Raw genomic sequence first — 11,394 nt, forward strand, 5'->3', positions numbered from 1 at the left:
GGTGAAAAAAATAATTGTAGGTCCTGAATGGTAAAAAACCTGATAGTTTGGGTCCTCTTTGTACCCTTAACTCCTACTTTTTATTTATCACCTTACTTTTCAGTTTTTTTTTTGACTTTTTACTCGCTCTTTCATATTTTTGGACCGAATCTGCCAAAGTAAATCGAATAAATCAAAATTAAAAAGAAACCGGGAGTATGACTATCGAAGTATTGATTGATGAAAGTAAACCTTTCCCTCTAAAACCCTACACAGTACACTCGGTGTTTCTGTCTTGCAAAACCCCAACTCCTCCTCCATCTTTACTTGTTCAACTAGCAAAAATAAACTAAAAATGCGACCTTTCGCTCACCATGTTGGTAACCATCTTCCTTCTACAGCACCCAATGGTTCTGTGCCACTACAGGTTCCCTTCTCCTTCTCCTTCTCCTTCTCCTTCTCCTTCTCTTTATCTCTCTCTTTGGAAAAATAATATGCATAATTAATTTGATTGTATGTTGTTTGTTTGTAAATTGCAGACTGTTGGAAATACAAGCAATATGATGCCTAATCTTATGCAAATTCAATCACAGATGGGATATGTTAATCCCCAAATATCAATTCCTTTTGATAATAATAATAATACTAATTTTAACACAAATTTGGGTAATGGTTTTATGAATTTTCCCGATGTTAATGGTTTGCAAAATGGTCATCTGGGTAATTCTATTTTGGGCTCAGCTCAGCAGATTCAATCTAATCAAGGGTTTTCTCCAAATAGTTTTGGGCATAATTTGAATGTTTTGGGTTTTCCAGTTAATGGGCAGTTGAGCAATTTAGGTCAAGGAAATCAAAATCAATTGTTTGGGAATAATGGGCAGTTTGGGTGGCAGAATCAAGTACAAAGTATGAACCAACTTGGGAATATGCCATTATTGAATCCTGCTCAACTTAATGCCTTGACTCAGTTATTGGGTTGTGCTAACCAAGTTGCTCAGGCTATGAATCCGCAAAGTGCTGCGTTTCTTGGGAACCCACAGCTTGGTTTTGGCCAACCTAATGGAGGTCTACAGCAGAGTAATTTCAGTCAACAGCTGCCGCTTGTTTCGCAGCAGTTGCAGAATGTTTCTGTTCCACCTTCCAATCCTGCTGCTTTGTCTCATCCGCATGTTCAGTCCTCAAATTTGCAGGTGCACGAGTTGTGAACGTGATTTTTCAAAATTCTTTATAAATTCAGTGCTTATATTTCTTTTGTCTAAATTGTTGTACTGATTTATGATGTCTAAGTAAGTTGTGATGTCTAAGTAAGTCTCCATCCCAGTAATATATTCATTGAATTTTTACATTTGAATTTAAATTTTGTTACATTTAGATGTGTTGTATACTAGTGAACCAATCTTGAAGCTAAACAATATAGCAATTTTCTTTCGTTTTGCTTATTCCATTGAAGCTCCATAATGGGCCTTGAGCTCGGTTGATCTTGTATATAGTATATACTCTTCGCTTAAGTCTTTTGGTCTTAGCTAATGATTCTTTTCCAAGATGAGCTACCAAATTATTGGTGTTTGGTTGGCAGGTTAAAGGATCATGCATGTGTGCGATAGTTATAACTGGTAAAGGCGTAGTCTCATTTTTTGGTTGTTTGTGAAGGTAAAAGCAAAGTAACATTTTGGTGAGTAGCAAATTGATCCATATATCTCCATTTGATAGAAATCTCTAAAAAGGATTGTAACATTGTCAAAGATTTCTTAGCTAAGATTTGTCTTGATCCATGATGCTCACTTTAATAAGTCTGTATGCGGAGTCCTCTTAGATACATGATAGGAAGGTATCGAGGGAGTCCTGTAAGCTACAGTAAAAAGCAAGCAAGATAGCATCTTTGGTCAGTTGGTGTGAGCTATTTGAGTGAGATACCACCACTTAGATCTCTATACTTGGGAGTGAATGGCAGTGATAAGCGGCAAGGTGCTATATGGAAATAAGTCTTGTAATTTGAGCGAGTTACAAATATATTCATGGAATCATGGTGACTAATATTCAAATTAAAATACTGTTTGCTTTCGGGTCACTGAATTTGAGCTAGGACGTTCCTCTCACATGCTGTGTTAGGAAAAAAATTATTAATTGTTGATTGATGTAGTCTTCTATGGGCTCTCTAATAGTTTGTAGGAACACAAAGAGGGAGGATGGATTATTCTGAATGCTTGGCTGGTTCCCTCTTGACTTGCCATATCTAGAGAGGATCGAGTTTACCAAGGAAAATCATCCATATGAGCGCTTGATCTTGTGGTCTTAGCTTTCTTATCTCCCATCTTAATGCAAAGAAAGAAGAAAAGGGGGGCAAATTTATGAAGCAATGATGCAAATTGCAATATATATTTTTTCATATCCTTCTTCCTTTGGAGATTTTACCATGGTAGTGATAAGCTCCTTCTCGAGAACCTTAGATAGAAAGGATAATTAGTGTGGTAAGCGAAGTTGTCCACGGTAGTGTATAGGGGAGAGTGATCTTAAGGATTTTAATACTTCATGAAAACGGGAAGATTTGTTCTTTTTAATAAGAGAAATTAAACACCTACAGAGTCACTATAGTTAGTTTTGTGCTGCTACTATTAGAATTAAATATTAGAAGAGAATTGACTTTTATCATTGAGATCCCTCCTGTAGTTAACTCTCGATTTCTTGCAGAGACATTCAAGAGCATATATGGAGTGATCTAGGTTTGTGTACTTGGCTTTCAAATGGTGAAAAGAACAATGGTTGGAAATCCTTTTCATAACCTTGTATTTTGTAGCGAAGGCTTTATTACATGAAAGAGATGTTGGGTTGGTTGATGCTGACCTGTCTTAATAACATCGAGGATGACATTGATTTTCACCAAATTTTGATTCTAGAGATTCAAAGTTTTCCCTCGAGTTCATCCTCCTTGTAGATTTGCTGTATTGGAAATGGGGGGGGGGGGGGGAGGGGAGGAAAGATATAAGCTATTACTTATGAAAATGTGACGATTCTATCCACAATCGTGATACTAACCTAAAGGAGGTTATAGAGAGTACTATTCTGAATAAAGGCATTACTATAAAAAAAATTCTAATGCTTTGGCGAGGCTTCTTTTCTTTCTTCCAGAAATTAAAGTTTCCACTCCAACATGTGTGATATTCAAAGTTTTCTTTTCGCTCCACAAATTAAAATTTCCACTCCAACTTATGTTAGGGGCTATAGCTTAAGCTTTCCTATCCATACCCTGATGCGATATTGAGTTTACTAAGTTGTATATATTTCAATTTTCTTTTCTCTTTTATGTGTTTGCTCCATATGACTTTCATGGTCTTGATGATATATCATAGGAAAATAAATTTTTCCTTCGGAAAAATACACATAATTGAATCTAACAACTACCCACATGATAATCCTCTGCATAGATTTCTATATATTTCCTTCATTAAATTTTTATGCTAATATATGTCTATAGATATTTTAATGTTGCCGCTTGTTAGATTTATTTTGCTATGCATTTTTGTAATATCAACATTTTATAATTTTTCTTAGTACTGAAACGATGTTAGTAGTCAAAAAGTCTATATTTGAGTCAGAGAAAACAAGAAGTGGACTAACTATTTACAAATGGAGGGAGTACTTGTATGTCGATCATATGATGTTGATTTTGGACATTGACTAGACAAATATCTTCAATCATGCTGCAGGGTAATCAAGGACAAAAACAAGGCTTGCATAATTCGAACTTAAGTCACCATCGAAATAAGAATTTTATGCACCAAAAAAGAGAAGCATCTAACTGGAGGTATATTACATGTTTGTTTTTACTATGATTCTTGCAATAGAATTGCTCTAATCTTTGGCTTTAACTATAAAATTTTATGCAGGTCTCAAAAGTCTCAAGATCGTCAGATACACAATCCAAAAGGAAAAATTAATATTTCCAATGCAAAGGAGGGGAAAGGTTTGTAAACATTTTCTTGTCAACAGAGATTTAGCTTTTGCAGATCAGCACTTTCTGATAGAATTTAGTTGTTATATATAATCCTGTTTTTTCTTCTTCTTTTAGAGTATAATCTTTATTACCCAACTATCTTGTGCTGTTTCAATGGTCAATGCTGTTACGGAAAGTAAAACCATGTTTTAACTTGCAAACAGACCTTAGATCAGCTTGGCTGGATTGATTGCCTTACTGAATATTCACCCTCTATACTTCGCATTAAAACTCAAATTTTCTTGACATGACCTGTCAAACAGAGCCTGGCTTCAACATCTGGAAGGGTTAGGTGTTACTGCCTGCAGCCTTCTCCTGTGAAGCTGCCTGGCTACATTCAGTTGTTGGAGTTGTCTCTTGACCACACTAACACATCTGTTGCTATGCACAACCCTACACTGATTATGTTGCAAAAAGATTTCCTAGACCATATCAGTAGGCTGGAAAACTTTACGTGGACTGTTTTAGTGTTTTTTTATAAGGGGGGGGGGGGGATAGTATTCTGAGCTACTTCAGGTGTTATTTTCTCTAAGACTGAAAGTCATCTTCTGCATATCTCATGTAACTCAATTATGGTATTAAAAAAATCATTCTCCAAGTTCTCCATTTCCTTTAATGTGATAAAGTGTAGCAGAAATGAAATCAATGAAAAAGAATAAGATTCTCAGAGAGTAGGATACCACATAAGAATTATTTAGTAAGTCTATTTGCTGTGAACTGATTAGTAATAGCATAATCTCTAGCATCATCTCTTTGTGAACTGATAAGCATTTAGCATGTGTCATCCTCAAAAGAATATTCAGGCGTACGAAATAGAACGTTTAGTTGATGTCTGGTCCTTGTTCATGTGCTATAGGTTTAGTCTGCTAATACTTCCTCCTCTCTCATTTAATTGCAACACTTCCAGTTTTGGCGCTATTCACAATCACTCATATAACTAACTTTTGTGTTTCATATGTATGGAAATATAGTCATGTGGGATCTTTTTGGATTCGTATCAATGTGTACTCTATTAGTATCTAATTTTTATGATTTTTACACAAGAAGTGTTGCAATTAAATGGGAGCGGAGGAAGTAATTCTTTGTTATCAATCAGACAATCATACATGAAAGGAGTCATGACTCATGTATCTGAGATTATCATTTTGCTGCCTTAACTTGTTACCTAAAAGCCTCATGCCATCTGGCATACACTTTATCCTCACAGCTTATTGCCAAAACATAAAAATATAACAATATGTATATATAGATATTGATGATCTAGGACCACTAAGGCCACCTGCTCTAAGGACTAATACTGCAAGTGCAGCAGTAAGAACAGCTTGCGAAGTTCCTGTAAAGTAGCATCCATGAAAGATGTGCTGTGCAGCTTAAAGGCTTTATTGCTGTATAATTAGAGAGGGTGTTCTTGAAAGACACAAAGTAGAAAAGCAAAGACAATACCTATTTATACTATATACTAAAGCTGAACCCACTAAATCAAGTGTCCCCTCTAAATTTCCTCTTAAAATATTAAGATTTGTTAAAGGATTGCCTTGGAGCTATAAATAGAAGTAAGTTGGGAGAGGTATGATCTAAGCACAAGTGAGAAGTAATAACAATGCAGCTGTACATGGAAACAAAAATGACTCCACAGTAAAAAATGTAGATTGTTGTCACCAGAAGAAATTAAACGGAAGAAAAAGAGAAGACAAGGCCAGCAAAGCTCAAATTAAGATCACCCCTTAGACGGGACACGAGGCAAAAATCTAGAAAGCTTAAGAAGTTTACTAGGAAGCGCCGCAAGTAGTTTCAGACTGAAAAGCCTATGTTGCCATAGAATTGTGTCATCTGGTTGTATCCTGGTCTCAGTGAGATACACCAAGGAATATCATGTAGGACGGCTCACCTTTTATTAATGCTTCTATGCCTCTCATCCACTCACTGTATTGTTATAATATATATTTTCCAAAGTGTATCGGAAAATTTTTAGCTTCTTGTGCTTCTCTTCATGCGCTCTTCAATCAACCATACCTAAGTTTCTCCATCTTGTTTGGTCATACTTCTGTGACAGCATCTGAATTTCTTGCAGTGTAATTGGCTGAACAGTGCTGGTATGGCTATTAAGATCTTGATACTGATGTCTGCTTGTGCATATCCTTGCCAAAATGCAAAATTAATTTTAGTCCTTGCTTTTCTTTGTATATTCCTCTACTGTGCATTCGTAGACAGTCTCTGCATGCTTTTTACTGCATGCCTTGGTATCATATTAGTGCCAATGTTGGAACTTTCTTGGCATAAATATCTGTGGTGTTATTAAAGTATTGTATGAAAGGTTTTTCTGTTTTCCTTCTGTAAGCAGGCATCAACAATGCTGGGCCTAATGATTCTGCAAACCAATCTAAGAGTGGAAAGCGAAGGTACATTGTTATACATCTTTATTGTCCTGTTGATTAAGAGTTCATTTTACTTCTTTCTGCTGTAGTCACAACTTGCAATGATCATAATTTGCGAAAATGGATCAAATTGTGCTTTATATCCTTGAACCACTCTTTCTAACAATGTCTTATATGCGTGTCCTTTTATTTTAACTACAGGTCACTCGCTATGTTATACACTGAGAAAGAAATTCACCAGTGGCGTGAGGAACGCAAGAAGAATTTTCCATCAAAAGACAATATGGAGAAGGTATAGACGTATAGTGCCTAATTTTAAGTGCTTATGGTTTATAAGTTTTACTGTGGTTCTTAATGGTCCGGTCCTGTTACTTGCAGAAACTGGCACAGAAGCAAGCAAATGCTGATGCTGCAGATGAAGATGCCAAGTTACGGCGTCAGGTATGATATTCCTTTCAGGTAACTTTAAAAGAGTTACTTCTGCGGTTTGCTTCTGTCTTTTATTTATGTGGGTAATTGTTGTGGGAATGGCGTGGTGCAAATATTTGATTTAGTACCAAAGATCTGTTTTGCTACATTGATATTTAGCTTCTTATCTTTCATTTGCATGACACATAAGATAGAGATACTCATGGAGGGTGCATTCTATGTTATTTGAACAGATACTGTAGTTCTATTTTATCTCTGATGTGAATTTTAGATTGCTGTCAAAAATATCTGAAATTTGTTTTCATGTAGTTTGATTCATCATAAATTTTGATGGGCAATGCAGCAACTAAAGGATGTATTGGCAAAACAAGTTGAGTTGGGTTTTGAAGTTCCAGAAATTCCATCACACTATCTATTGGATCCGGAGCACCAGGCGGGTCACGGAAGGGACAAATCTAAAGTGCCACTGAATAAGGGACGCTTCCAGAATAATGGGAGATTCCAGAACAGGTTTAATAGAGGGGGAAGATCTGACAGAAGAGATCGCTTTGCTGCAAGGAACGGCACAGAACATGATGGTTCCTTCAAGAAGCATGAACGGCTTGGAAAAAGACAAAGGTTGGATGGTGATAATTCATCAAAGACTCCTATGAGTACCAAAGAGCCAACGCTTCTGCAAAAGCTTCTCAGCACTGATATAAAGAGAGATAACACCCGTCTGTTGCAGGCTTTCCGTTTCATGGTCATCAATTCTTTTTTTGAGGACTGGCCGCAGAAACCTCTTAATTTTCCCAAGGTTATTGTCAAGGAAACTGGAGTTGAGAATGATGTAATTGAAGAAAAACCAGACTCGTTCAAGGGAGAACTCAGCAACAATGACGATGATGATACTTCTGATAAGAGTGATGGTGAAAATGGTGCCCCTCAAGAAGAGGGAGAAATCACAGACTAGGAGGAAGATATTTCTTCTCTTGTTAATTGTATTATATGTATACATTTTCATAATACTGTTAGCTTTAAGTGGTCTTTTTGGTTGATCTTTGATTATTTACAGAATGTATGATCTAATAGTTAAACTTACAACTGAAAGCTACATTTAAAGAAGAATTAATGAGTCCAACATTTTAGATAACCAGTTTCGGACTTGATGCCTTGCAAAATCTCATAATCTAGCAAATACTACTATATAATGGCATTCACATCACAGATAAATACATATATCACCCTTTCACGCTTAAACAGGATATGTTGTACATTGGTAATTGCAACAAAGCTTCTCTGGCGTTTACATGATATCTACTGAACAAGAGAATTTCAAATACATATGTTCTTTTGGTTGTGGCTACATTTATAAACTGTAGATTAGAACTCAAATTGCATTTCTGGTTTGTATCCAAGTTCATTGAGGTAAACTGACATAGCCTTATTCATTCCTGGTGGGCCACACCTCAATATCTGATATCAATTATCATTCACATCATAAATGAACTCTGGTTAGCACAAACCACTAGAAAGTTCAAAAGTAATGCAAGCTGCATTACATAGAAAACAGGCATTTGCAGGAATAACTGTAGACATTTACCATTGCATCTGTTGCAGGTCTAGGGCAATGCTCTTGAATCATTTCCTTGGATATGTTCCCGATACCAGCATCCCAATTCACAGGCGGCTGTCAAATCAAACAAATTGCAGACAGATCACATAGTTTGCGCTTGTGTGCTGTTTGTAAGATAATCATTAAGGTAAAGGCAAACATACCTCAGACACAACATAATAGACCTTGAATTGTGTTGGGTATTTTCTGGCAAAGCGATCAAGATCATCCTGTGAAATGCAGCAGACAAAGTAGCTTCAGTTTAGTGTGACATTCGTAGTGTGAAGAAAGAATCAAAGCCAACACAACAATCAACTACATTACCTTGAGAAGTATGTCATCAACTGTATGATTAGCGTAAATAAGTTGGATTTTTGTCTGGTCTTTCGGGTTTTCCATTATGGCTCTAGTAATCTAGGAATATAGCAAGTCCAATGATGTAATCAGAATTTAGAACATGATGCAAGGAAATCACAAGCTCATAACGCACTGACTACTGACCTGAAACATAGGAGTGATGCCGGTACCTCCTGCAAGCATGCCAAAAGCTCTAGCTTGGCCAGGTTGGTACCTAAACCTCCCCTTAAGACTCAAACATTGAACTTACTATGCTAAGCCAGGAAAATTTATCAAAAAAAGATATACAAGGGTGCATAAAACTTGGGAGATTTGTAGTTTTACCATAGGTCCCATCACAGGCAGGAAATCACCCTCGTGCATTTGACTGAAATGGTGGGACATTTTCCCTTGAGGATAAATCTGAAATTTGTCATTGAAAGCACATGAAACAAGGCCATAATTCCTATGGAATTATCAAAGGTTATTCATAGACAGGAAGCATAAGAATTTGCTATTGAAACAACAGTAATAATAAGTAAAGCAACGACAAATCAATCTCCAAATGTCTTTTGGGTGTATTTAGTAAAAATTTGTAAGTGAAAGTTAAATCAAAACTAGTTTTGAACGGATGATTTTTACGGAGATGCTTCTAAGAATGGATTGTTTTCTTCACTAATAGATATTTGTAGCACTTGCATTATTGACATATCAGCTATAAACATCATGCATTCCTAACTGACTTTCTTGTAAAAGAATACCTTCACAAGAAGCTCAAAGTAGCCTTTATTAGAGTCCAAAGTTATTGGGGTATAGGATCTGACAACTTCTTGAGCTTCATTATCCTTTCCCCTGCATAATGAAGAAGCATTAGATACTAACTATATGCATGTGTTTCTCATCACTCAGCATTGCTATACAGGTAGGTAAGATAGTGGTAAAGAAGATGCTGTTTGATGGTAGTACAATTCATGTTGTATAGTGAGACATAATAGGAAAAAAATTTGAAGCAAAACTAACCTGCATCTGATGTGTTGGCCAACAGGAAGACCCAATATAGAATCATGTGTAGGAAGTGCAAATCGAAATCTGTTAGTGTTATGGCTCACCTTTGTTATCTTAACAAGCTTGAATTCCTTGAATTTCTTTGGGTCTAAGCAGCCTACATAAAGAATGGACGACTTGATATTACTATCATAATACTACCTTTGTTTTTTTGGTTGCAATATTTGATTATTTTAATACTCACCGAAAAGTTAAATATTGCAACTAAAAAAACAGAGGAGATATGTCGCTACTTAATTTTAGTAGCGGATTAGGATAAAAAGTACCCAACAACTATTACAATAAAGGGGTAAATTTGTAAACTTGTATCAGATACGTATTTTAAAGGAGTTTCAACAACACGACAACTAAATCCTGATAGAGGGAATGTGAATATATATATATATATATATATATATATATATATATACCTTTTGGTTTCGATATGCCGAAGAATGAGATGGTAACAACAATAGCAATGACAGCAAAGGCAATTCCAATGCCAAATGAGTAATCTGTCAAGCTTTTCAGTGAATCTATATCAACCAAGTGGGAAAAGATTTCCCAATAGTATGTAGAGTCAAGAAGTAATTGTTGGAATTTTGTCAGCATTTTGTAAAGGATGTTAGAAACAAAGGAAGTTTTATGCCACTGAAAAAGTAGACAGAAATTTAGTGATGTACTCCTAGTATGTTATAACTTATAGCAGTAAAATTCAGATATTATGCCTAGCTTGTTTCTATTACCTTCTTTTCTTTGCATCTTCTTTTTCCTGTAGTAGCATCACGAAAAGGATCAAAGCTTTTAAAATATTGTCACTTCAAGGGTGGAATTCATTTCCTACGCCACTTTTCACTTTAAAATTCTTGTGCAATACTTTTTTTTATCCGCAATTTAGACTATACACTCATGATTCATGTGTACGTTGAACATGATGCTCTTTCTCTCATTATGCATCTATCTCTATTATATAAATTATAAAAGAGGTGTAGTGTTCTCCTTTAAATAACTAGAATAACTTTTGATAATTTAAAACAACGTTTTTTTTTTATAAAAAAAAAATCAATGCAATTTGTCATGTAGAATTAGTTAAAAATAGAATGTGCAATCATCATTAATAATTAATAAAAACGATTGCCAGATTCACGAAATTAATTAAAATCTTCAATCAAGATAAGTTAGTGATATAACAACATAATATTTCGTATTTCCAAATTTCAAACAATATCGTTCATTAACATTTATAATCGTTAAATAACTATAGTAAACTGCTAACAATGATTATATCGACCAAATTTTTCAGTGACGTTATTGAGCAGTTAAAAACCGGTCAACTTTAATTTTAAAAGATAATAACTTCTATAAAGAACCCCAATAATTGACATCACAACCAAATAATTTTAGATTGAAAACACATGCTCATTTATATATATAGCTACATAAGGTAGTTGACTCACGCATCGCGTGCATATACAACTACTAGTAATATATTAAAAGACGTTACTAAAAAAAAGTCTATGTGTCACATTACACTCTCCTCTAAGGCTCTAATATAAATGTTCTATTTATGTCAAACCTCTCAATTAAAAAAATAACGTTACGCAATTATAGGGTATCGAACACGTGACTTTCAAGATAAAAAGTGA

The 11,394-nt window shown here is 35.3% G+C and overlaps 2 protein-coding genes across 3 annotated transcripts; one reads left to right on the forward strand and one right to left on the reverse strand.

The window, feature by feature from the left end:
• Positions 1-207: 207 nt before the first annotated feature.
• Positions 208-7,881, forward strand: LOC104883786 (uncharacterized). 2 transcript variants are annotated; one of them, XM_048643049.2, is made up of 8 exons: positions 208-406; positions 519-1,169; positions 3,684-3,781; positions 3,864-3,940; positions 6,309-6,369; positions 6,547-6,637; positions 6,724-6,786; positions 7,118-7,881. In XM_048643049.2, the coding sequence occupies exons 1-8, from the start codon at positions 335-337 to the stop codon at positions 7,724-7,726; spliced, it is 1,722 nt and encodes a 573-aa protein (XP_048499006.1). In that variant the 5' UTR covers positions 208-334; the 3' UTR covers positions 7,727-7,881. The 2 variants fall into 2 exon arrangements, with proteins under 2 accessions (XP_048499006.1, XP_010666651.1); XM_010668349.4 differs by having other exon boundaries at positions 209-406; positions 6,312-6,369.
• A 58-nt stretch (positions 7,882-7,939) lies between these two features.
• Positions 7,940-10,435, reverse strand: LOC104883785 (NADH--cytochrome b5 reductase 1). The gene is made up of 9 exons (XM_010668348.4): positions 10,180-10,435; positions 9,725-9,866; positions 9,466-9,556; positions 9,050-9,127; positions 8,870-8,950; positions 8,693-8,782; positions 8,533-8,598; positions 8,357-8,443; positions 7,940-8,229 (listed from the first exon to the last, which is right to left on the reverse strand). The coding sequence occupies exons 1-9, from the start codon at positions 10,358-10,360 to the stop codon at positions 8,137-8,139; spliced, it is 909 nt and encodes a 302-aa protein (XP_010666650.1). The 5' UTR covers positions 10,361-10,435; the 3' UTR covers positions 7,940-8,136.
• Positions 10,436-11,394: the final 959 nt, after the last annotated feature.

Source organism: Beta vulgaris, chromosome 4 (assembly GCF_026745355.1).
Source record: "Beta vulgaris subsp. vulgaris cultivar EL10 chromosome 4, EL10.2, whole genome shotgun sequence".
Classification (NCBI taxonomy): Eukaryota; Viridiplantae; Streptophyta; class Magnoliopsida; order Caryophyllales; family Amaranthaceae; genus Beta; species Beta vulgaris.

Excerpts from the sequence above, each read along its gene's own strand:
- LOC104883786 (XM_048643049.2), top strand. The coding sequence starts at position 335 with ATGCGACCTTTCGCTCACCATGTTGGTAACCATCTTCCTTCTACAGCA. Across the intron at positions 3,941-6,308 it reads CAATGCAAAGGAGGGGAAAG|CAGGCATCAACAATGCTGGG; the intron begins GTTTGTAAACAT and ends TCCTTCTGTAAG. Across the intron at positions 6,638-6,723 it reads CAAAAGACAATATGGAGAAG|AAACTGGCACAGAAGCAAGC; the intron begins GTATAGACGTAT and ends TGTTACTTGCAG.
- LOC104883785 (XM_010668348.4), bottom strand. The coding sequence starts at position 10,360 with ATGCTGACAAAATTCCAACAATTACTTCTTGACTCTACATACTATTGG. Across the intron at positions 9,557-9,724 it reads GGCCAACACATCAGATGCAG|GGGAAAGGATAATGAAGCTC; the intron begins GTTAGTTTTGCT and ends TTCATTATGCAG. Across the intron at positions 9,128-9,465 it reads ACTTTGAGCTTCTTGTGAAG|ATTTATCCTCAAGGGAAAAT; the intron begins GTATTCTTTTAC and ends GACAAATTTCAG.